Source organism: Sapajus apella, unplaced genomic scaffold (genome assembly GCF_009761245.1).
Source record: "Sapajus apella isolate SASKATOON/1434 unplaced genomic scaffold, GSC_monkey_1.0 scaffold58, whole genome shotgun sequence".
Lineage (NCBI taxonomy): Eukaryota > Metazoa > Chordata > Mammalia > Primates > Cebidae > Sapajus > Sapajus apella.
The window spans coordinates 661,066-687,574 of record NW_022436998.1 but is presented as its reverse complement, the minus strand read 5'-3'; the positions used below and the strand labels follow the sequence as shown (position 1 = coordinate 687,574).

At 37.1% G+C, this 26,509-nt stretch overlaps 1 protein-coding gene across 2 annotated transcripts; it reads right to left on the bottom strand.

Moving 5' to 3' along the window:
• Positions 1–643: 643 nt before the first annotated feature.
• Positions 644–26,053, bottom strand: LOC116528286 (cytochrome P450 2C3-like). 2 transcript variants are annotated; one of them, XM_032245490.1, is made up of 9 exons: positions 25,864–26,053; positions 21,549–21,711; positions 20,002–20,151; positions 18,532–18,692; positions 17,075–17,248; positions 16,027–16,168; positions 13,792–13,979; positions 2,195–2,336; positions 644–1,567 (listed from the first exon to the last, which is right to left on the bottom strand). In XM_032245490.1, the coding sequence occupies exons 1-9, from the start codon at positions 26,029–26,031 to the stop codon at positions 1,386–1,388; spliced, it is 1,470 nt and encodes a 489-aa protein (XP_032101381.1). In that variant the 5' UTR covers positions 26,032–26,053; the 3' UTR covers positions 644–1,385. The 2 variants fall into 2 exon arrangements, with proteins under 2 accessions (XP_032101381.1, XP_032101382.1); XM_032245491.1 differs by lacking the exon at positions 25,864–26,053 and adding an exon at positions 24,125–24,727.
• Positions 26,054–26,509: the final 456 nt, after the last annotated feature.

The window sequence follows — 26,509 nt, the reverse complement described above, 5'->3', positions numbered from 1 at the left end:
ATTTTACTATTTTCCATAAAAATACATACTTGGACATCTATGTGAGAGAGAGATGGGTAACTGAGAGGGAACAACACAGAGAGAAACAGATATAAGCAAAGACATTCAGTACATGTTATTTCTTAAAAATTCCTGGTCATTACACTGAAACATTATTTGTAGATGACAGGATTTTCTACTTGAAAAATCCATGAAAGATAACCCAAAATTAATAAAATTACCAAAGAATTTAATCTTCAGTATTTACAAGGATTTGGGGAAATAGTCTTTCTATTATATTCATGGTAGAAAAGTAAACACATATTAAGTTTTAGTAAACTATATTCCAGTATTTATGAAAAGTAAAAGATTCTATACATTATGGTACAGCCATTCATATCTATAAAACTACCTTGAATAAATAGTATAAGAACAGTATAAAATGTATGCATCTAGTAGCATTTGTGCTAAACAACAGTTCAAAAATAACCTAAACATCCCTGAAGATGGAAATAATTCTTAAACTATGGAATAACCATCTAATAGGATATTGTGAGCTATGTTTATTTATATTGCTTCTTAAAATATGTATGTTATTAAATGTCACCTCCAAATAACAGCTATATTCTACATACACACATAAAAACACACACATGTATTTCTGTTTGTGTATGTTCAAATACATATTCCCCTCTTCTTTGCCTTAATATGTCTGTACATCTGTGTGTGTCCATATATGTGTGTATTTAACCACTAGGGGAAAAAAGAAAAGACATCCTGGGACAGACTGGCTAATTCAAGTTTATCTCACATTATTCCCTTTGGCTGGAATGAGCTTCCTTTCTCTTTTCCCTACATGAATACACATACACATACATGCAAAAATAAACACATACACAGCATATATATCCAACACATACACATATGCACATGTAATTATATTTTAATAAACACTGGGGAAAAAAAAGTATATAAGTTAATCTGTCAAGACATCATTCCCATAGACAGATAGGAGTGAGAGATTAATAAAATTCATGTTTTAATACTTTTAACTTTTTTAAAAATCTCATAGGATAATTTCTGATTTTTCATTTGTGTTAGCAAAGCCAAATATGGCATTTATAGAGTGCTTTCCATTTTATATGCACTACAGATATAATGTAGCTTATCATCTTAGGATTCTGTTACAAGTAGAATTTTATTGGAGATACAAAAATAAATTTTCTTTCATACAGGGAAAATTGGAATGGATTTTGAAGGATGGGTAAAATTAAAAGAGATAGGGCTCAGAGATGGCCTTCCTGCTTTTAAGGAAGGAGTAGATGATGGTTGACACACAGGACAGTAAATAGCTGGATTTTTTCACATGAGACTGAAGGGTCTTGCTCTAGCAGCCTGACATTTCATCAGACTGGAATGAAACAAAGCTCATAGAAGGGTGGTACAGAGCCAAGCCCTCTGTGAACTGGGGTGGTATCAATATCCTTTGGATCAACCAGAGGTTTCAAGGTAAAATTCTGCAAAATGGTGGTCAGGATTAAAAACAGCTCCATGCGGGCCAGGCCTTCTCCAGCACAAGCTCTTTTTCCTAAAAGTAACACGCAAGTTCATTACTCATTTAATTCTGGAGCTGAGTTAGCACACAGAAAGATTTAAATTAATATGGAATGAAGAAATATATTAATGAATGACTAATGAACCTGTAGCTTTTACTACTTACACCCAATCCTGGTTTCATTTTTTTAGCAGCTATTTCTGGGTGGGTACTAAATGAAAAATCTTTATTGTACATGCATATTGAAACTGCTATGCTACAGCTTGCCAGTGACACCTTTACACACTCACACACACATCTATCCCAACTAGCATGACATACAACACTGTATCTACTTCTCCATATACTTCTGACCCTGGACTTGACAAATAAATAGATTTATTCATTCTCATCTGGATTCTAAAGGATAATCAATCCTGCCACATACCTGCTTTTAAAAAAATGGTTGAGAGCTTATTATTGCCAGCTATAAAAAGAAATGTCACCAACTGGCCACAGGCGATTCTTAGGGAGTCATCTCTTTGACTCCCTCACCTCAGCCATTACTAATCATTCACCACTCCGTAAACAGGCAATTTCAAGAATCCTCCATGCAGAGCCCTTCCTTATCTCACTTGACTCCTGGTGTACACACAAAAAGAAAAAAGAAAGCTTGCTTGCCTGCAGAAAAAGCCATGAAATAATCACTTTTTTTAAAGTTGCCACTTTCATCCAGGAAGTGGCCAGGGTCAAACTTCTCCGGATTGGGAAATTCCTTGTCATCGTACAGGACAGAAGACAGATGTGTTAATATTGTTGTGCCCTGAATGAGAGAGAAAAAGATAAACCAGATCAAAATACAGTGTTCATGGGATGCAAAAGCCATAGATAAGAAAGGCCGACATTTTATATGTGTGGATTCTGCAGGGATGACTATGGGACTTGAGTTTATGTGGTTTTTACTATCTACAAAGAATCCTGCAACCAATTCCCCATGAATTCCAAGGGAAGACTTTAAATTAAAACCCGTCAAAAGAGACAAAGAAGGTGACCAATATGATGACTAAGGGGAATTTCATCAAGTGGATATAAAAATCATAAATGTACATGCACTCAACAGCAAAGCACTTAAATATATGAAGCAAATATTAATAGACCTAAAGGGAGAGACAGACTCCAAAATAATAATAAAAAAACACCCTATTTTCAGCAAGACAGATCATTAAAAATCTACCAAAAAACAATGGTGTTAAACTGCTTCTCTGTCCTGACTTAGTAGGTATGCACAGTACATTCCACCCAACAGCTACAAAATATACACTATTCTAAGCAGTGCGTAAAACACTCTCCAATATAAATCATATGATAGCCACAAAACAAGTTTCAACAAATTTTTTTAAGTAAACTCAAATCAAGTATTTTTTTCCTGAAAACAGTGCAATAAAACTAGAAATCAAAAAGAACAGAAAGTATACAAATACCTAAAAATAAATCAACATGTTTATAAAGAACCAATGAGTTAATAAAAAAAATTAAGAGGAAATATTTTACAAATTCTTTTTTTTTATTGCATTTTAGGTTTTGGGGTACACGTGAAGAACATGCACGATTGTTGCATAGGTACACACATGGCAGTGTGGTTTGCTGCCTTCCTCCCCTTCACCTCTATCTGGCATTTCTCCCCATGCTATCTCTCCCCAACTCCTAACTCCCCACTGTCCCTCTCCTATTTCCCCCCCAACAGACCCCAATGTGTAGTGCTCCCCTCCCTGTGTCCATGTGTTCTCATTGTTCAACACCCGCCTATGAGTGAGAACATGCGGTGTTTGATTTTCTGCTCTTGTGTCAGTTTGCTGAGAATGATGGTTTCCAGGTTTATCCATGTCCCTACAAAGGACACGAATTCATCGTTTTTGATGGCTGCATAATATTCCATGGTGTATATGTGCCACATTTTCCCTGTCCTAAGAATGGAGTTTAAAACAACCCTTAAATCAAAAAGAGAACAATCTCAAAATAACAATCTGACACTAAAACATAAGAAACTAGAAAAACAAAAACAAACCAAATCCAAAATAAGTAGAAGAACAAAAATAGTAAATATTATAGCATCATCAATAAAATACACAATGAATATAGGAACTAGGTAAGATACAAAGAAGTCAATGAAAGAGAGAGTTTAGGGGTTTTTTTTGAAATGATAAGCAAAACTGACAAACCTTCAGCTAGACTATGAAGAAAGAGGCAAGATCAAAATAAGTAAAACGAAAGACAAAAGAGCCATTACAACTGGACCACAGAAATGCAAAATATCATTAGAGGCTATTATTAACAAATATATGCTTACAAATTAGATAATCTAGAATAAATTGATAAATTTCTGGACTCATATAATGTACCAAGATTGAATCATAAACAAATAAAAAACCTGAATAAGTTAATAATTGAGTAATGAAATTAAATTAGTAATAAAGATCTCCCACCACAGAAAAGCCAAAGACTATTTTTTTATATTCACTGCTGAATTCTACCAAATTTAAAAACACCAAGAAAAGTTTATTTCAAATCCTTGCAAAAAATTGAAATGGAGGAAATACTTCCAAACTCATTCTATGAGGCCATCGTTCCTCTGATATCAAAAACACAACAAAAAAAAGGAAAACTGCAGGCCAATGTCTCTGAAGAACATAGATGCAAAAAATCTTAACAAAATATAAGTAGGCTGGACACAATTGCTCATGCCTGTAATACCACCACTTTGGTAGGCAAAGGCAGGCAGATCACCTGAGGTCAGGAGTTCAAGACCAGCCTGACCAACATGGAGAAACTCCGTCTCTACTATAAATACAAAATTAGCCAGGTGCACTGGCACATGCCTGTAATCCCAGCTACTTGGAAGACTGAGACAGGAGAATTGCTTGATCACGGGAGGTGGAGATTGCTGTGAGCTGAGATTGCACAACTGCACAACAGCCTTGACAACAAGAGTGGAACTCCATCAAAAAAAATATATATGTATACAAGCAAGCTAAACTCAACAACAAATCAAAGAGATTCTTCATCATCATCAAGTGGGATTCAACCCAGGGATGCAAAGGTGGCTCAACATACACAAATCAATAAAAGAGATAGATAATATAAACAAAAGGAAAGACAAAAACCATGGGAACATCTCAATAAACACAGAAAAAGCATTTGATTTAATTCATCTTCCCTTGATAATAAAAACATTCAAAAACATGTATTGAAGGAATGTACTCCACCATAACAAAAGCTATGTTGAACGAATCCACGACCAGCATCTTACTGAACATGAAAAAACCGAAAAAACATTTTATCTAAGACTTGAAACAAGACAAAGATACTCATTTTTACCACGTGTATTCCACATAGTACCAGAAGTCCTAGTGTTCAGGTAAGAAAACAAAAGTTAAATATCTAAGAATAAATTTAATTGAGGAGGTGAAAAGTCTATACGATGAAAATTATAAAACACTGAAAAAAGATGGAAGATTCAAATAAATGGAGATATCCTTGTTCACTGATTGAATGAATATTCCTAAAATATTAATACTATCCAAAACAATCTAGATTCAATGCACTGCCTATAAAAATAAACATGACATTTTTCACAGACATAGAAAAAACAACCTTTATATTTGTGTGGAACTACAAAATACCCTGAGTAGACAAAGTAATCTTAAGCAACAGGAAAAAAGCTAGTAAGGGCATACTATCTAACTTCAAAATATATAACAAAGGCCAGGCATGGTGGCTCAGCCTGTAATCCCAGCACTTTGGGAGGCTGAGGCAGGCAGATTACTTGAAGTCAAGAGTTCAAGACCAGCCTGGCAAACACGGTGAAACACCATCTCTACTAAAAATACAAAAAATAGCCAGGCATGGTGGTAGGCGTCTGTAGTCCCAGCTACTCAGGAGGCTGAGACAGGAGAATCACTTGAACTTGGGAGGCAGAGGTTGCAGTGAGCTGAGGTCGCACCACTGCACTACAGTGTGACAGAGTAGAACTACATCTCAAAAAAAACAAAAACAAAATACACACACAAATACACACACACACACACATATATAACAACGTATGAAAACAATATGGCACTGACATAAAAAGAAAGGCACAGACCAAGAAAATAGATGAGAAAGTCCAGAAAGGAGAAGGGATCCAAGATGGCTGATTAGTAGCAGCTCTGGATTGCAGCTCCCAGCGAGAGCATGGAGGGTGAGTGGGTGCTGCATTTCCAGATGGATTTTTATTGCCCATAGACCAGGAGATTCCTGGGCAGAGGAGCCTCACGGGTCACCAGTGCAGTTGTTTTGGCTGGCGTGGTGGGTCTCCGCAGAAAATACATGGGTCCAGGCACTGTTTTAGCTGGCGATTGGAGCACCTGGGAGACAGTCACCCATTGAACTGATAAAAAGGGGACTGAAACAGGGAGCTAGGCCAGGAGATTCCCAGGCAAAAAAGTGCCACGAATCTCCAGTGCAGCTGTTTCAGCCAGCGCAGTGGGTCGCTGCATGAGAAATCACACAGATCATGGCACCTTTTCAACACGTGGCTGAAATACCTGGGAGACAGAATTACCCATTCAACTGAAATAAAAGGGACTGAAACAGCGAGCCAGGCCAGGAGATTCCAGGGCAAAAAATTGCCATGAGCCCCCAGTGCAGCTGTTTCAGCCAGTGCAGCAGGTCTCTGCACAAAATCTCACACAAATCTGGGTGCTTTTCCAACTAGTGACTGGAATTCCTGGAAGAGAGAGTCACCTGTTCAACTGAAAAAATGGGGACTGAAACAGGGAGCTAGGACAGGAGATTCAAAGGTGAAAAAGCACCCTGAGTCTCCAGCAGCTGTTTGAGCTGGTACAGTGGGCCTACGCACAAGAAATCACACAAATAAGGGCACCATTTCAACTGGTGACTGGGACACCTGGGAGACAGTCACCCATTCAACTGGAAAAAAAAAACAGGGGTCTGAGGCAGGGAGCCAGGTGATCAGGCTAGGACGGTCCCAACCCCACAAAAATCATCACTCTGAAATGCTCTGGATTGAGAGTTTCACAGCAAGCGCAACTGAACCCATGATGATCCAGCTCTGTGGTGGAGGGGCATCCACCACTACCAACACAGTCCACCACTACTGAGGTAGTCTGCCATTGCCAAGGCAGCCCACCATTGCTGAGGCTGTCCACCAATAAAGAGAGAGTCTGCAATTACAGAGGTGGGCTGCCATTGCCGAGGCAGTTCTAAATATACCCCTATTAACAGGACTGCAGGGAAGTTCACACAGCAGCTGGGTGGAGCCCACAGCAGCTCAGGAAAGCCTCTACAGGCAGAATGTGACTAGGCTGCCTCCTCACTGGGCAGAACAGCCCTGAAAAAAGGCAGCTGCACGACAGAAACTTATAAATAAAGACTTAGCTTCCTGTGACAGAGCACCTGGGGGGAAAAAGGCGTTTATGAGTTCTGCTGCAGCAGACTTAAACGTACCTGCTGAGCAGCTCTGAATGGAACAACAGAGCTCACAGCTCAGCACTTGAGCTCCTATAAAGGACAGACTGTCTCCTCAAACAGCTCCCCGATTCCACTATATCCAAAGAATCACCTCATAAAGAAGAGCTCAGACTGACATCTGATGGGTATCCTTCTGGGACAAAGATAGCAGAAGGAAAAACTGGTAGCAATCCTTACTGTTCTGCAGCCACTGCAGGTGAGCCCCAGGCAAGCTGGGCTTGGAGTGGACAGAAAGAAACAGAAAGAAATAACTTTGTCATCAACAAATTGGACATGCACTCAGAGCCCCATGTGAAAGTCACCAAATAAAAAGACCACAGGTAAATAAATCCACAAAGATAGGAAGAAACGAGCGCAAAAAAGATGAAAACACCCAAAACCAGAATGCCTCTGCTCCTCCAAGGGATAACAACTCCTCACCAGAAAGCGAACAAGGCTGGGTGGAGAATGAGTCTGATGAATTGGCAGGAACAGGCTGCAGAATGTGGGTAATAAGAAACTTCTCTGAGCTAAAAGAACATGTTCTAACCCAATGCAAAGAAACTAAGAACGTTGAAAAAAGGTTTGACGAAATGCTAACGAGAATAAACAGCTTAAGAGGAATATAAGTGAATTGATGGAGTTGAAAAACAAAACACGAGAACTTCGCGAAGCATACACAAACTTCAACAGCCGAATTGACCAAGCAGAAGAAAGGATATCAGAGGTCAAAGATGAACTCAATGAAATAAAACGAGAAGACAAGATTAGAGAAAAAAGGGCAAAAATAAATGAACAAAGTCTACAAGAAATATGTGACTATGTGAAAAGACCTAATCTACATTTGATAGGTGTACCTGAATGTGACAGGGAGAATGAATCCAAGCTGGAAAATACTCTTCAGGATAAATCCAGAAAAACTTCACCAACCTAGCAAGGCAGGCCAATATTCAAGTCCAGGAAATACAGACAACAGTACAAGATATTCCACAAGAAGAGCAACCCCAAGGCACATGATCGTCAGATTCACCAAGGAGGAAATGAAGGAAAAACGCTAATGGCAGCCAGAGAGAAAGGCCAGGTTACCCACAAAGGGAAGCCCATCAGAGTCACAGCAGATCTCTCAGCAGAAACCCTACACACCAGAAGAGAGTGGGGCCAATATTCAACATCCTTAAAGAAAATAACTTTCAACCCAGAATTTCATATCCAGCCAAACTAAGCTTCATAAGCAAAGAAGAAATAAAATCCTTTACAAACAAGCAATTAATCAGAGATTTCATCACCACCAGGCCTGCTTTACAAGAGCTCCTGAAAGAAGCACTAAACATAGAAAGGAACAACCAGTACCAGCCACTCCAAAACATACCAGATGGTAAAGAACATCGACATAATGAAGAAACTGAATAAACTAACGGGCAAAACAGCCAGCTAGCATCAAAATGGAAGGATCAAATTCATAGATAACAATATTAACCCTAAATATAAATGGGCCAGACACCCCAATCAAAAGACACAGACTGGCAAATTGGATAAAAAGCCAAAACCCATCAGTGTGCTACATCCAGGAAACCCACCTCACATGCAAGGATACACAAAGGCTCAAAATAAAGGGATGGAGGAAGATTTACCAAGCAAATGGAGAGAAACAAAAAAGCATGAGTTGCAATCCTAGTCTCTGATAAAATAGACTTTAAAGCAACAAAGGTCAAAAGAGACAAAGAAGGATATTACATAATGGTAAAAGGATCAATGCAACAAGAAGAGCTAATGATGCTGAATATATATGCACCCAATAGAGGAGCACCCACATACATGAAGGAAGTTCTTAATGACTTACAAAGAGACTTAGACACCCACACAACAATAGCGGGAGATTTTAAGATTCTACTGTCAATAACAGACAGATCAACGAGGCAGAAAATTAACAAGGATATCCAGGACTTGAACTCAGACCTCGACCAAGCAAACCTAATAGACATTTACAGAACTCTCCACCCCAAATCCACAGAATATACATTCTTCTCAGCACCACATCACACCTACTCTAAAATTGACCACATAATTGGAAGTAAATCATTCCTCAGCAAATGCAAAAGAAAGGAAATCATAACAGTCTCTCAGACCACAGTGCAATCAAGTTAGAACTCAGAATTCAGAAACTAACTCAGAACTACACAGCTTCATGGAAACTGAACAACTGGCTCTTGAATGTTGACTGGATAAACAATGAAATGAAGGCAGAAATAAAGATTTTCTCCTAAACCAATGAGAATGAAGACACAACATACCAGAATCTCTCGGATACATTTAAAGCCATGTCTAGAAGAAAATATATAGCAATAAATGCCCACATGAGAAGCAAGGAAAGATCTAAAATCGACACTTTATCATCAAAATTGAACAGCTAGAGGAGCAAGATCAAAAAAATTCAAAAGCTAGCAGAAGATAAGAAATAACCAAGATCAGAGCAGAAATAAAGGAGATAGAGACATTAAAAAAAAAACAAAAAACAAAAAAACAAAAAAAAAACATCAAAAAATCAATAAATGCAGGAGCTGGTTTTCGAAAAGATCAACAAAAAAGACAGACCACTAGCCAGATTAATAAAAAAGAAAAGAGAGAATAATCAAATAGATGCAATAAGAAATGATAAAGGGGATATCACCACAGATTCCACAGAAACAAAAACCATCATCAGAGATTATTACAAACAACTCTATGCACTAAAATTAGTAAACCTGGAAGAAATTGATAAATTCCTGGACACTTACATCCTCCCAAGCCTAAACCAGGAAGAAGGCAAAACCCTGAATAGACCAATAATAAGGGCTGAAGTTGAGGTGGTAATCAACAGCCTACCAACCAAAAAAACCCCAGGTCCAGATGGGTTCACAGCTGAATTCTATCAGTCATACAAAGAGGAACTGATACCATTCCTTCTGAAACTATTCCAAACAATACAAAAAGAGGGAATCCTTCCCAAATCATTTTATGAGACCAACATCATCCTGATACCAATTTCCGGCAGAGACCCAACAAGAAAAGAAAACTTCAGGCCAATATCCATGATGAACATAGATGCAAAAATCTTCAATGAAATACTGGCAAACCAATTGCAACAGCATATCAAAAAGCTTATCCACCATGATCAAGTAAGCTTCATCCCGGGGATGCAAGGCTGGTTGAACATAGGCAAGTCTATAAACAGAATTCACCACATAAACAGAACCAAAGATAAAAACCACATGATTATCTCAATTGATGCAGAGAAGGCCTTCGACAAAATTCAACAGCACCTTATGCAAAAAACCCTCAATAAACTAGGTATTGATGGAATGTATCTCAAAATAATAAAAGCTATTTACAGCAAACCCATAGTCAATATCCTACTGAATGGGCAAAAACTGGAGCATTCCCTTTGAAATCTGGCACTAGACAAGCATGCCCTCTCTCACCACTCCTATTCAATATAACATTGGAAGTTCTAGCCAGAGCAATCAGGTAAGAAAAAGAAATAAAGGGTATTCAATTAGGAAATGAGGAAGTCAAATAGTCTCTATTTTCAAATGACATGATCATATATTTAGAAGACCCCATCTTCTCAGCTCAAAAATCTCCTGAAACTGATAAGCAGCTTCAGCAAGGTCTCAGGATACAAAATCAATGTGCGAAAATCACACGCATTCCTATATACCAAAAACAGACTTAAAGAGAGCCAAATCAAGAACAAACTGCCACTCACAATTGCTACAAAGAGAATACAATACCTAGCAATACAACTAACAAACAATGTAAAGGAGAACTACAAACCACTGCTCAACAAAATAAGAGAGGACACAAACAGATGGAGAAATATTCCCTGCTCATGGTTAGGAAGAATCAATATCATGAAAATACCCATACTATCCAAAGTAATTTACAGATTCAGTGCTATCCCCCCATCAAGCTATCAATGACCTTCTTCACAGAATTGGAAAAAAAACACCTTAAACTTCATGTGGAATCAAAAGAGAGCCCACAGAGCCAAGTCAATTCTAAGCAAAAAGAACAAAGCTGGAGGCATTATGCTACCTGACTTCAAACTATACTACAAGGTACAGTAACAAAAACAGCATGGTACTGGTAGCAAAACAGAGATATAGACCAATGGAACAGAACAGAGGCCTTGGAAGCAACACCACACATCTACAACCATCTGATCTTTGACAAACCTGACAAAAATAAGCAATGGGGAAAGGATTCCCTGTTTAATAAATGGTGTTGGGAAAACTGGCTAGCCATGTGCAGAAAGCAGAAACTGGACCCCTTCCTGACACCTTACACTAAAATTAACTCCAGATGGATTAAAGACTTAAACATAAGACCTAACACCATAAAAAACCCAAAAGAATATCTAGGCAAAACCATTCAGGACATAGGCATAGGCAAGGACTTCATGACCAAAACATTGAAAGCATTGGCAACAAAAGCCAAAATTGACAAATGGGACCTAATCAAACTCCACAGCTTCTGCACAGCAAAAGAAACAGTCATTAGAGTGAATAGGCAACCAACAGAATGGGAAAAAAAAATTTCAATCTACCCATCTGACAAAGTGCTGATATCCAGAATGGACAAAGAACTAAAACAGATTTCCAAGAAAAAAACAAACAAGCCCGTTCAAAAGTGAGCAAAGGATATCACCAGACACTTTACAAAAGAAGACACATATGAGGCCAAAAACATATGAAAAAATGCTCATCATCACTGGTCATTAGAGAAATGCAAATCAAAACCACATTGAGATATCATCTCACGCCAGTTAGAATGGCGATCATTAAAAAATCTGGAGACGACAGATGCTGGAGAGGATGTGGCAAAACAGGAACATTTTTACACTGTTGGTCGGAGTGTAAATGAGTTCAACCATTGTGGAAGACACTGTGGCAATTCCTCAAGGACCTAGAAATAGAAATTCCATTTGACCCAGCAATCCCATTACTGGGTATATATCCAAAGGATTACAAATCGTTCTACTATAAGGACACATGCACACGAATGTTCATTGCAGCACTGTGTACAATAGCAAAGACTTGGAACCAACCCAAATGCCCATCAATGATAGACTGGAGAGGCAAAATGTGGCACCTATACATGATGGAATACTATGCAGCCATAAAAAACGATGAGTTCATGTCCTTTGTAGGGACATGGATGTACCTGGAAACCATCATTCTCAGCAAACTGACACAAGAACAGAAAATCAAACACTGCATGTTGTCACTCATAGGTGGGTGTTGAACAATGAGAACACATGGACACAGGGAGGGAAGCATCACACACTAGGGTCTGTCAGGAGGATATAGGGGAGGGACAGTGGGGCATGGGGAGTTGGGGAGAGATTGCATGGGGAGAAATACCAGATATAGGTGATGGGGAGGAAGGCTGCAAATCACACTGCCATGTGTGTACCTATGCAACAATCTTGCATGTTCTTCACCCCAAAACCTAAAATTCAATAAAAAGAAAAAAAATTAGAGTTTCTCCACACAGCCTCCCTCTTTGCCTGCTGCCATCCCATATAAGATACAACTTGCTTCTCCTTGCCTTCCACCATGATTGGGAGGCCTCCACAGCCAAGTGGAACTGTAAGTCCAATAAACCTCTTTCTTTAGTAAATTACCCAGTCTTCAGTATGTCTTTATCAGCTGCATGAAAATGGAGTAATTCAAATGTATTTCAAAATAGCTAGAATGGAGGTTCTTGAATACTCTCATCACAAATAAATGATAAATGTTCAAGGTAATCAAGATACTAATTATCCTGATGTAATCATTACACAACACATACATGTTTCAAAACATTATGTTGTTATCCATAAATATGTACAATTATTATGTGTCAATCATAAATTATAAAAAGAGAATTGATGATGCTCACAGGCTAATAAAAAGGAGCCAGCAAGAAAGGAGATGATGAAGAGGAAGGAAGAAGAAATAATTATTTAAGGAGGATCATTGGAAAAGTAAGAGGGAAGGGATCCATGCCACAGGTAAAACAGTTTCTACTAGATCAAAAAACAGCCCTTCTGTCACAGCAACTGACATGAGGGAGAATCAAAGGGTGTGAATGTAGCCAAGTAGGCACTGGAAGAGTTTACTTCCAATGACTGAGATGGAAAAAAAGGTTGCCTAATAAAAAGAAGATAATGAAAGATTGAAAAGAGTTCTAGGTTGAAAGTCATTGTGGAGCAAGTTGAGTTACCATTATAAAGCAGGATTATTGGGTAAGATTCATTTGGCATTGATTAAAATTAAGCCAACACATTTGGAATTGATAACAATATCAACCTGCTGGGCTGCATGGTCTTTTCCAGCAGGCATCAGTAGCCAAAAATCAGCAGGGAGGAAGGAGACTTTAGTATTGGACTTTTCACAAGTGATAAGGAAGGTAGAGAAGGAGGTGGGGATATAGGATACTGACTAATTGATGGGAGTAATAAAACATAAAATTGAAAGCAAAGGACAGGATAGCACATTGGGCCAATGGACAGGCAGAGTGTGGAGCTATCAAAGCACTGAAAATCCTGTGGGAGTCTAAGCACTATCATATTTAGAAATGTGTATCAAAGACTCATTTAGAAGGAAAGAAGTATGTGGTCACAGGATAGGATGCCAGAGTTATGACTGTGCCATACGTGTAGAAGATTAGGCAATCTAAAGTTCTACCACTATGACATTTGATGGCCTAAGACTCCTAAGGAAGAGTATAGACATAGTATCTCTCACCTTTGGAATAAAGTACTCTCTAAAACGAGTATCTTGAGTCACTGCATGGGGCAGGTTGGTGGGGACGAGGTTAATATATCTCTGGATCTCATGCACCACAGCATCTGTGTAGGGCATGCGGCTCCTGTCCTGCATGCAAGGCCTTCGGTTTTTGCCGACCACTTGATCAATTTCTTCCTGCACTTTAGCTGGCAAGGCAGGAATCAGAATTTATGTGAAATGAAAAAAAACTTGAAGTACCACTTGTTTCATCCTTTCATCACTGTCCCATTGTCATTGGAGATGGGCAGATAGAAAATTATGTTACCACCTCCACAGGAATGAAAAAAAAAGTTTGCATTTCTTGGATAAACTGAAAGTTCATTAGATACTTAAATATATGCAGGTATGAAGTACAATTGCATGATAACATTCAGTTCTCAACTCTGATTCTCTATTCTGTGTACTTTTTCTTGACAGATTCAAAGATCTGGGATCCTGAAGAATCACTGAAGATCATGTAGTTCAACCACTTTATATATGCCAATTTTATCTTAAATATTTAAGTTTCGATAATCTAAGAACTACACAGTGTAGCCCAGGAAATGCTTAACAAACAGAAAAACATAAAATATTTACTTGATTCAGCACAGAAAATTAAGAAATGAATATTTATTTAGAAAGTATTAATATACGATGAACATACTGCACTATTCATTGTATTACCTTATAATTCTTAAAAAAATTCTATGTGTCAGGTATTATTTTATATATTTTACAAAGAAAAAAGTCCAGAGAAGTAAAGTTTCCTCGGAATGCTCAGGGAATATGAGGTCTTTCCCCTTTGAACAGATAAGGGATCAGAGATATGGAGAGTAGTCATGTGTCTGCAGGTCAAACAAGCCATCCATTAGTAGGATCAGAATTTAAATCCACTGCTATTAAAGTCTATAACTCATTTTTCAAAATAACAATGCCACACTGCTGCTTTAGTTAAATGTCATTTATGTACTAGCTGAAGGATCTGTCTTTGTAATAGAGCATGTGCAAATTCTGTAGTTTGATAGCTATCAAAAATAAAACAAATTTGAGGCACGTTTTAAGTATCCCCTTCTCAGGCTGAGAGGCTGGAATTTTATTTAGAAGACAGGGGAGACATAAAGTGGTCAGGAACTAGTAATACAATTGAAATGCTCGATAGAATAGCATAGTAAAAGATGAGGATAGAAAGGAAAGAAAAATACATGTGGACATGACTTAAGAAAACGTCCAACTGGAAAATGAAACTGGGAGTGATAAGGAATATAACACAGAGTATTTGCAATGTGCAAAAGATTGAAAGGTTTGGAGAGGAATGTCATATGCAAATTATGGTCATAATCAACATAGGTCTTATAAAAGGGAAGTATCTGGCTAACAAAGACTGGGTCAAATGAAAGAAAAAGAGAAGCACCATATCTCACAATGTCGCAAAATAAATTTGCAGATATGCTTCTAAATTTCAGTACTCAGAAAACATCTCCTGTTTATAATGAGAAGGCAAAAAAACCTTAAACAAAGGGGAAAATTTTGGTGCTGATATCATGGAAACTTCATGAGGTTTAATCAAATTAAATATGTCTCAATGCACCAAATCAAAAACCATGATACAGTAGTGAAAGAAACATCCTCTTAGATGAAGACTCAGTAAAAAAGAGGTGGAAAAATGAAAAAGTTAAATTTGAAAGAGAAGTTATATTTATGAGGAAAAATGTGTCTATCCAAAAGGGTTTTCTAGAAAATAATATGGGAGAGGGTATATGACCCTTGAGATTGAGTCGTTTGGTGGAGAAAGTTTTTAACTTTATTGAATGAATCCCTACATTGCAGATGCATTTTGTAGAAATATCTTTTGATGAAAACATATTTATCTAAACATGGAAGGCACAAGTGAGAATTTTTGAGGGAATGAGAGAGGCTAGTTCTTTCCAGATCCTGAGACAGCTCTGTTACTGCAACTGTTCCAACCCAAATCAAGAATACTACACCATAGCAGGGAGAATAATGACCTCTGTCCTTCAAATCTCTGTCATTAAACATTTTATTCTCTTTTTATACTATGAACTAACTTGAATTGAACCCACCCAATGGTAGGTAGCTGCACTAATGAGAACTTTTCTTGTACATTGTGTTGGCAGGTAAATGGTGGGATGGCTATCAGTGTTTTCTGTCCCTTTCTACCTTAAAGCTGATCCTGCCCATCATCTCTGATCATACCTGAGATCTCAGGGTGCTTCAGCAGTAGCAAGAGTCCGTATCTCAATGTGGTGCTCGTTGTCTCTGTCCCTGCACTAAACATATCCCATATGGTAGCAACCAAGTTGTCCATAGTAAATTCAGATTGTTTATTGTGTTTTTCCTAGCAACAACATGTTAAAATTACTTAATAAATAAAAAGCTTGTCAAGTAACACAACACTGTTCAATATGACATTAATACCTGGCAAATTAAACCAGACATTAGGGTGTGCTATGGGTAAAGATTATGTAAAGTGAACTGTTAGGATTTCTGTTAAAATATAATTGGAGTTATAAAATCTCAAGTCCTTTCTGATTCTTCACTTTCTTACCCACTGGAGCCAATCAGTTCCTTTGTAATTTCTTTTAAACATACTTTTTATTAAGTCATCACTGCTAATCACTGTCAACTCTAGCATCTATTGTCTATTCATCATGTCTAATTTTTCATTTAAAAGCTTCTGGAACTAAACACACCCAAACTACAGCACTATTTCCAGCCACCACTATTCCTCAATTACAATCAAGATAGCCTCTTTGAAAAGTTCACAAGCTTGATTACTGCACTCAACATCTCCTGGAACTATTTTCTCCTCCCTGTTTATCTAAGAGTTTCCTCAGATCTACTTCATCTGTGAATGAATATTTCTTAGAGATTTTCAAAAGTCAGCCTTTCTGGGTACTATCCATTTCTGTGTTCCCTCATTAGTTACATCTTCTGTTCACGGAACCATGATATGTTATCATCAGTCTTGAATGGAGGTGTGCTTTGTGTGTTTGTGTGTTTTGATCTGCCCCCAGATAAAGAACCAGCTTTAACACGGTAAACATAAAACTTAAGTCTTTTAAAGTGAGAACTTAGAAATATCCCAAGACACTCAATACAGCACAGGTAATAGGATGAACAATGAATACACTTTAGAACAGAGAATTCGTTTTCATATCTCAGTTTTACCAGAAAAACCAAAGCATATCCGGGAGTCATGTCACCCACAATGATAAAATAGCAAATCAGGATAACATTATACCTTTTCCATTTGAATCAGAAAGTAGTCAATAAAGTCTCGAGGATTACTGATATCCAGAGATTCTTGATGTTCTTTTACTTTCTCCAAAATAAAATTTATTTGCAAGGCATAGTTTTTAAATATCACATTATGACTTCCTGGGAGAACCCGTAAAAAGGGGAAAGCATTGTAGAGCTGAAAGAAAAAAGAATCCTTCATTAATTTGTTCACTAAACACAGGCCCTTATTATTTATCAGACACTGGCTATATGCTAAGTAGAAAAAGATGAATAGACATGGTTTCTGCCCAAGAAGGCATTCAGAATTTGAAGGACAGAGCACTGAAAAAGTAGGTAGAGATGGTATGCACAGGTTACAAAGCAACTTCAAGGTCAATCATATTAATTTCCTTACCATAACTCTCTGAAGGAAGTCAGGAAATTACCCTTGTTGTCACCTCTCTTCAAATGAGGATATTGAAGTTCATAAGGTTAATTAACAATCTGACCACACCAAACTAGTGATCTCAGAGCTAATACCCTCTGTTCATACCAGTATACCCAATACATGTTTTACCAGGGGTTAGTCTAACAATTTATGAAGACTCATACTCATTTGTTATAATGAAGAAATAGTACATCTATATATATATATAAGCTAAGTGACTTGGGAACTTCCGTGTGTGTGTGTGTGTGTGTGTGTGTGTGTGTTTGTGTGTGTGTGTGTGTGTATGTGTGTGGAGAGAGAGAGAGAGAGAATATTTAGAATATTTAAGCATTCCAACCTGAAGAATGTGCATATTTTCCAGACTTATTCTTTTGCTGGTCCTAGGGATTACAGGATATGCTTTAGACAATACCCAAATGACCGAATAATCTTGGAAGGCATCAACATTATATATTCAGGCTGGCAGCTTGAATCAAACTAGATATGAAATCAGGAAATCTAGATTCTAGATTCTGCTTGTTTATTGATTTAGCTAGGCTATTTTGGAAAATATACCTAATAGCTCTGGGTCAGTTTCCCATTCTAGTAAATGAGAGACATTAGATTATTTATTCTCTAGGGTCCTTTGAAGGTAGGACACATCATAACTTGATGATCAGTATAGAATTTTAGTTGTTAATGATTGTAAAACACAGGTTACTAACATTTTCTGATGGTGTACTTTAATAAGAAATACATCTTAAATCACTACCTTCTATATCTGAGGATCTAAATAAACAACAAAAGTTTTAACAAAACAAATCTTGCTATAAATGAAGCACTCTGAAATTACATATTTTTTCTATTCTATCTCATTTTGTGTTTTCAGTTTTATTGCATTAGACTGATTTGACAACTCACTAATGGACTGCAAATGAGAATTTGATAAGCATTACTTTGAACATTTTTAAATAGGGCAGAGAGATGGGGTAGGCATGAGCAATAGATAAGCTAGAAAACTATTACACATTCAAAAAGAAGCTTGAGCTTACCTGTATCCAAGGGGTGCTCACATTTTCAAAGTTTTCATTGAAATACTTGATCAAGGTTTGAAATTTCTTATCACTGTAGTCAAAACGATTCTGAAAAATGACGGCGCTGATCACATTGCAGGGAACAGAACCCAGAAGAAAAGTGGGATCACAGGGAGATGCTATAAATAATACCAGTCAGAAGTTAGTACATAATTTTCATATAAATCTAATAATGACTGTTTAAAATAGTTCAAAATGATTGACTTGTAAGATGTCTTAGGAATAGAAACTACCTGAACATGCCACCGTTGCTATAAACTTCAAATGCCTAAAATAAAATGCATTGTGTTTCTCCAAATAAAACTGTCTAATCCAGACAAGTTTACTTATATAAATTTGCCCAAAAGGCTCTCCTATTTATATCATTTTTGAAAATGTTCTAATTCACAAGAAGATATACAAAATAAAAAGAGGCCATTTAAAATATCTTTTAATGTATGGGATTTAATTGTCGGTGTTGATGCATCCTCGCAATGCCAACAGAAAACTAAATAATGTAAAAAGAAAATCAAAGTAGTCAGACATTTAAAACAATTAATATGGGTTGCACTTTTGTATATTAAGAGCAGGGAAAACTAGAATCAACTTATCTGGACAAAATAGAGGATTAGTTAAATAAACTCAGGTAAGTCCAAAATAATGGATTTTTGGACTATCCTCTACTATCCAGCTAATAATGTTCTTGAAAAACATTGACAAACACATAAAAATATTCATTCAATGTATGAGATTATAAAACCACATATATCTTATGATGCTGATCCTACCCCTTACCTGCCCTGCCTGCTCCTTTCTTCCCTACCTCCTCTCTCAGCCCTGCATGTGGACACACATATCTAGATGCTGCAGGAATCTGTGCTGCCGTGGTTCTATTTCTTCATATCCACACTCCTTTATGAGAGGTGAATTGCAGCCCTACACTTTGGAGGTAATTAGCAACCCCTGCACTATTCTTAAATAATTTACTAGAAAAGTTACCTAATTTTTTAAGCTTATATGGCCAAGACTGTTAGCTGACTGCCAAAATTCATGTCCTCTTTGTGCGCACAGAGCAAACCACATTTTCCAGCTTCTCTTGCAGCTAGGTGTAGCCCTATTACTAAGTGGTACATATGAGAGAAGTTACGTGTACGACTTCTATGCATGGCCTAAATAGTATTTGCTCTTCAACTTCCCCATTTCTCCTTCCTCTGTCACACAGAGGGGTGAGCCATCGATGACACTGAAAGACATTTGCTGAAGGTATCAAAGCCCAATTAACCTGGTAACTAAAAAGACTGTTATTCCAAACACTTAACCTCTTAATTACAGTTATATAAGCAAAAAGTAAACTATAATACTTCAGCCATCATAATATTTTGTAGTCTATTTACAATACCATTTATTCTACCCAAACAATTAGTGTTAATTATATGCAGAAATAAACACCATTGGTTTTTTTTAACGCTGCCACCAGACACAAGGCTTCCTCTTGAATTTGGTCTTCAACTGTTTTCTTCCCCATCCCCATATTCCTCAAAACCATGACAGAGAAACGTCGGGTTTGCTTCCATCTTTCTCCATTGCTAAAAATAACTCCTATCAGCACAAAAGAAAAAAGAGAGAGAAAATATACTTCATTGTCATGAATACGAGCTGAGAGTTCTCATCTCAGGAAACAATACTGACATTTCAGCAGGGATGTAAATATAATGGTGTCAGCTTCAGGAATTCCCATTGAGCCCTCCCTCACCTGCCTCCTCTCTTAACCCAAACTACTATTTAACTGTCAGGGTTCTCAATTTTGCATATTGCTAAACTATTCTTTATCCACCAGCTTCACTAAAACTCAAAATAACTCTGTGAACCGAATGTTTTGTCCCATTTTACAAGGATGCTAAAAACCATAAAGTCAAAATGCTCTATGATCCCGCAGTAATAAACATGGTGAGTCCTAGTCATACATTAATTTTCAGGGCTGGCTTTTCAGACTGTAAGTGAATTTTAGGAGAAACAATAAGGGGGGAAATTCTCAGGATAATGAGGACTGCACTTTTTCTTTGGAAGGAATCACCTAACAATCCATTCCTCAGATAAGGGGTATAGTTGCTAAACAGATAACTCACTCATTTAACATTCCCCCTCTATTTAACTCTCTTCCATGAAATATGGAAGGAAACACGAAAGAAGTTCAATAGTAGGCTGCCAGAGTCAAGACCAGATCAAGGGGAAAATAAGCTCATATAAAATTTTTACAGGAAGCCTCTTAGAGAATAATGCAGAAGAGGTCAGGACCCCATTCAGGTCATATCTCTGTTGGCCAGAACCCTGTGATCCACCAGAAGACTGGACAGTTTAAGGCTAGCTTTAAAAACAAAGTTGAAGCAGTTAATCAAATAAGCTTTTTCTAGTATCAATTCTGCTACATACTCACTATATGTTTTTCCATGATCTTTTCAGAACACGTTTGCTTTGTGCTTTGTATTCTCTTGGATTCTAATATTTTTCATGCTTTTTTAGAATCACATTTAAAGGTAAAGATGGACATTTTCCAAACTCATGTGGTTCCATGCACACAATTCAAGCTTCCTAAACTAATCTCTGCATATCCATGACTAAGATCAGGAAGCAAAATATTTGGTGAATACAATAATTTGGTAATTTTCCTCCTCTCTCTCATCTCTCTGTTGCTTTTCTGTTATTTTAACTGACCATAATTTACAATGAACTTGTCTTTGTAATGAATTCATAGAAAATTAGTTGTTATATGGCTTTTTATCATTGAATTTAATGTTTAATGGGATCAACGTCACTTTCACAAATTTTAAATATAGATTAATGAGACTTTATAGAAAAATTATTCTTAGCCTCATGTAGAAAATATGAAAAATGTGTTTCATAAATTTTTCTAAATACTTATGATTTGCCAATTTCTTAGAATTGCTGAAGTTTTTACAACTTACAAACCCACACACATACCCCAAAGGGAATCATACCTAATCCTTGGGTAATTCTGTCTATCACTGGAAAACTCCCTCGGCCAGAAAATTCTTCTCCATGATCAATCAGTGCTTCCTTAATTGCTTCATATCCATGCAACACCACGGTGGGCTTCATGCCAAAATAAACAGTGAACACAGGGCCATAATCTTTTGCTAGCTGGAAAAATAATAGCAAATGCAAGTGAAGAGTGAATTTCAAAAATAAAATGTAGATAAGTGAGGGAAATATTTTTAATCATGCTGAAAAGATGTTTCAATATTCATCTACCTATTATATAAAATGTAATGTTTTAGAGCTAATTATTTGATAAGAAAAAAGTATTTGAATAGTAATTATCATTATTTTACTAGTAATGATATTAGTGTATCAGATTCAATATTTATTTTTATTCAGCCCCTACTATATGACAGGGGGCATATTATGCATTTTGTTCCTATTATTAATTTTTTATGCCAAACTAATAATTATACCAACTTTCTCCTTTTTTCTTACAGTTAGAGTAAATCTGTGTTTCTTTTTTGGATTAAGGGAAGCCCATCTCTTTTCCTCAGGTGTAGTCTAATAATTGTCCATCATTGTTCTCTATAATTTCTTTTTAGCACCAGACAGTGTCATGTTTTTATAATGCATGATAACATAGCAGTGTGGTCATAGATATTTCCCAGCTTAACTTGAAGCTAGGTGCAGCCATATGACTTAGTTTCCATGAACTGATGTAAACACAAGTGTTGTGTTAAAATTCTACATTGGTGCATAAAAGGTAATTGCTTCCCCTTCATTTCTTTCCCACCTATGCGTTGAAATAATAGAATGGATATGCCTCTACTGTGACCATGCAAATGAGAAAAACAGTCTAGGGGCACAAGGTAATAGAACTACAAAGATTAAAAAAAGAACAAACTAGTTATCTGAAGGACATCATGGAGGAGAGGCAAGTTGCCGGCACTCCCTAGAGACCCTTATGTGAGACACAAACTCCTATCTTCTTTTAGCATCATCTTTCTGTAATATCAGCTTATGTGGTATCCTACATGATATAGGATTTACACTCTTTTAACTTGCCTATTGTAGAATTGTTTCTGCTGCCCTAAAAATTCATTCTACAAATGAGAGGAAAGACCCCCCTCCCTTCCTCCCTCTTCCTAACCTCCACCTCTTCCTCTCCTCTAGATGGTAAGGAGGGTGAAAAAATAAAATAAAATATCAAAGAGCTGGGAAGATGACTCCCCTTTTTCAGTTCCTAGTGTCTCTGCTATCTATAAGCCTTGAAAGAGTTGCAAATGAATGTTATCATTACCAGCCGGAGCCCAACACTGGGTCATGCCCCAATGTTTGCATGATTCAGGCTCCTTCCTGGAAATAACTCTGTCAAATAATAATTTACTGCCTTTGTCTTGTCTCTGTAAGCCCTCTCCCCTGTCTGTTCCTGCTCATATTGCATATGAATTAGCAAATCAATGAAGCCAAAAGATTGTAAGGTCGGACATCCAGCAAATGAACAATGACATAGTTTTGCCTCAGTTTCCCCTTTAGCATTGTAAGCCTATAAAAAGGGAAAGAAGCGGCTTCTCCAGAAGCTCAGTAAATGAGGCTGTAGACCCCTGCAGCTCCCAGCTGAATAAAAAGCCACTTCCTTCTTCAGTTTGATGTTCGAGAGGTTTGTTCCTTGCCGCTCCTGCTTTAATACTAGAACTAAAAAGATTAAAATAAAAAAACTAGTTATCTGAATGACATCATGGAGGAGAGGCAAGTCACCAGCAGTCACTTACAGATCCTCATGTGAGACAGAAATAAACTCCTATCTTCTTTTAGCATCGTCTTTCTGTAATATCACCTTATGTGGTATCCTAAATGATATAAGATTTACACTCTTTTAACGTGTCTATTGTAGAAGTTTTTTTGCTGCCCTAAAAATTTATTCTACAAATAATAGTGACCTTTTCACAAGGAAGATGTAAACATGACTGTCCTTTAAGCATGTTTATGGCATCACATTGCTCTTATGATAAAAACAAGTGTTCTTTACATTCATGCAAAGCCTGCATGTTCTGCCCCCTGCTTCCCTCTCTGCTCTCAGTTTGTATCATATTCTTACGTACTCTCTGGACTACAAACATATTCATCCTCTTTTCAGGGTTTTGGGGAGAGAAGTGTAAACTGAAATTAAAATTCAAAGCCCTCCCCCCGGCCCCGCCAACCAAGCCTGCCCACTCTTAACCACCAGCAATCTAAATGGACTTCCTCCTCTAGGCTAGGTCCCTCCAAATTTAACCTGAAAGACTGATTCAGGCCATGATGGGAAGAGGGCTTGAACATGCCTTATTCTGCCCTCTTCCTTTTTGGAATTCAAGAAAAGCTGACCAGCATTTAACATCAACACAGACTTTTACAACCTATTCTCTCTGAAGAGTGCTGTCTGGAGGCTTCATCTGTATGCTAACACTTTGGTCCCCACAACCTCTTATCATAACCCAGATATTCCTTTCTATTGACAATAATTCTGTCAACCAATTGCCAATCAGAAAATTTTAAAACCTACTGATATCCTGGAAGCACCCCCTCAACTTACCGCTTCAAGTTGTCCCACCTTTCTGCACAAACCAATGTATATCTTAAATGTATTGACTGGTGTCTCCTGTGTATATATTAAAATGTATGAATGTATAAAATCAAGTCCTGCCCTGACCACCATGGGCACATGTTCTCAGGGTCTCCTGAGCGCTGTGTCATGGGCCATGGTCACTCATATTTGCTCAGAATAAATCTCTTCATATATTTTGCAATTTGACTCTTTGCATTGACAGAAGCAATTCTCCCCCGGATTGAAAACATGTGAAATTGGGTTTTGTTGATATTTTATCTGTTTAATTCCTAATCATTCTTTACATATCAGCTCCAACTTCACTTCCTCAGAGAACCCTTTGCTGACTGTTCCTCTAACTGGTTAGTCCCTTGAAACTACAGGGTCTCTTTCTACCATGTCCCTGTTACATAGTTTGTAATCATAACTTTACTTGCATTGTTGTTTCATGAATATATTCTTCTCATCTAAACTGTAAGTTCCATAATGATAGGGTCTTTTAAAATTTTCTTTCACCATTGAAAATCTTTGGCATGCACCACACAAAGTGTGGTGCATAATTACTTCTTCAATATATGATATACTTAAGTAACCCATGCAAAATATTTCGTATTTATATCTTAAACAAATGGAATTTAAAGCTTACAGAGGTTTTAATCCTGCTTAAATATGTGAATTAACAAATGGACAAGCTGGGGTGCTGACACAGTCTCTTTAGATTCGAAGCCAAGGCATAGGAAGAATGAACTTCCAGAGACAGTGTTCTGGTAACTGGCTTTCTCAAGGAAAAGACAGATTCCAGATCATTCCTTCAGGCTTTAGAGAGCAACTGCTATGTAAACAACTTGGAGCAGAGAAGTCATTGACTCATTTATTGAGAACTACAGTATGAAATATGAAAGATATAAACCCTTAGTAATTTCCTTGATTTCAATTCATCTGTACTTTAGGAAAATTTAGTGTTATGGCTCTGTAAATCAGTGCTTATTTAAAAAACTGAAAGCTGTTCCATTTTCACTAACATTTACCAAAAAATAGTTACAGAAAAAGCAACCTGGATTACAATATCAACAGAGAATTTCTGCTCCTGGTAATGTCAACAATCATAACATGGATCAATGATCTTTGCAATGTTCCAGTGGTGGCAGGAATGACTCCCATCTTGGGCAACTGCTGCCATGTTGAACTGCTGATAAACTTTAAGATCAATAAGGAATTATGAAAAACATTTTCTTCACAAACAACTGGGCTCTCGACATATACAAGAAAACTGGTCCTAATCTTTCAGAATACTTTGTATATAAGTTGTTTCTGATATACTGATACAAATGCACCCTTGTACTAATGACTGATGGTGCATTGTTAGATTACTTCACTGGTGGATTAAACAGACAAACAATTTATATAATCTAAATGAATTCCTTTGTAAATGAAAGTCCCAATATTCCTCTTAGCTGGTATAGTCTATAACGGCTTTCCAGTTGAAACCTCCATTCTGGAGCAAACACTTATTTCCTTCTGACTTGCAGATTTCTTCATTTCTTTTAGATTCACCTATCTCATTTTCTTCTATCTGTATACACTCTAAAGTCATATCTGTGTGTCTAATGAACCTCTCTGTAAAGGCATCTCTTTAAAACTTGGTATCTGGCACCATATGTTACTTGGCTATCAGGCTATCTGACTTACTCATTGCAGAAAACTAAAAGAAAATTAGTCATACTTACCATGCTTATGGATTTGCTGATATTCTTACTATTTAACTGTAGAATATTTCCAACAATGGGGAGAGGAGTTGGGCCAGGTGGGAGTTTCCCTTTGGTATTGCTTCCATTCCACAGAAAAAGAAGAATCAGACAAGAAAGACAAATGGCCAGAATGATAAAGAGATCCATTGATGTGCTCTGTGAAAAGTCTAAAGATTTTATAAAGACAAAGTACAAGGTTCTCACCAATTATGTACTAAGACTCTGAACTTTGGATTGATTTTTTTTTATCTTTAGTACACCTTGAACTGCTGGTGGAAGCATAAACAAAAATTCAGTTCAATATTGATTCATTCTTAAGTTTTGCCTAAAATAATAATTGAATAACTCTCACTTCTGTAAAAACAAGAAAAAATAAAATCAAAATTAATACAAAGAAGAAAATAATAAACTTCTGCACAGAAATAAATGCAATAGAGACTGGGAAGTAATTCAAAATATCAAAAAAAGGAGTTGATATTTGAAATGATGCAGAAAATTGATGAACTTTTAGCTAGAATACCCAAGTAAAAAGTGAGAAGACTCTGTAGAAAATAAAAGTGAATAGAAGTTCCTCTTCAAAGCTTTCTTCTTAGCTTATTAAGGATGAATAATAGCTTCTTCAAAG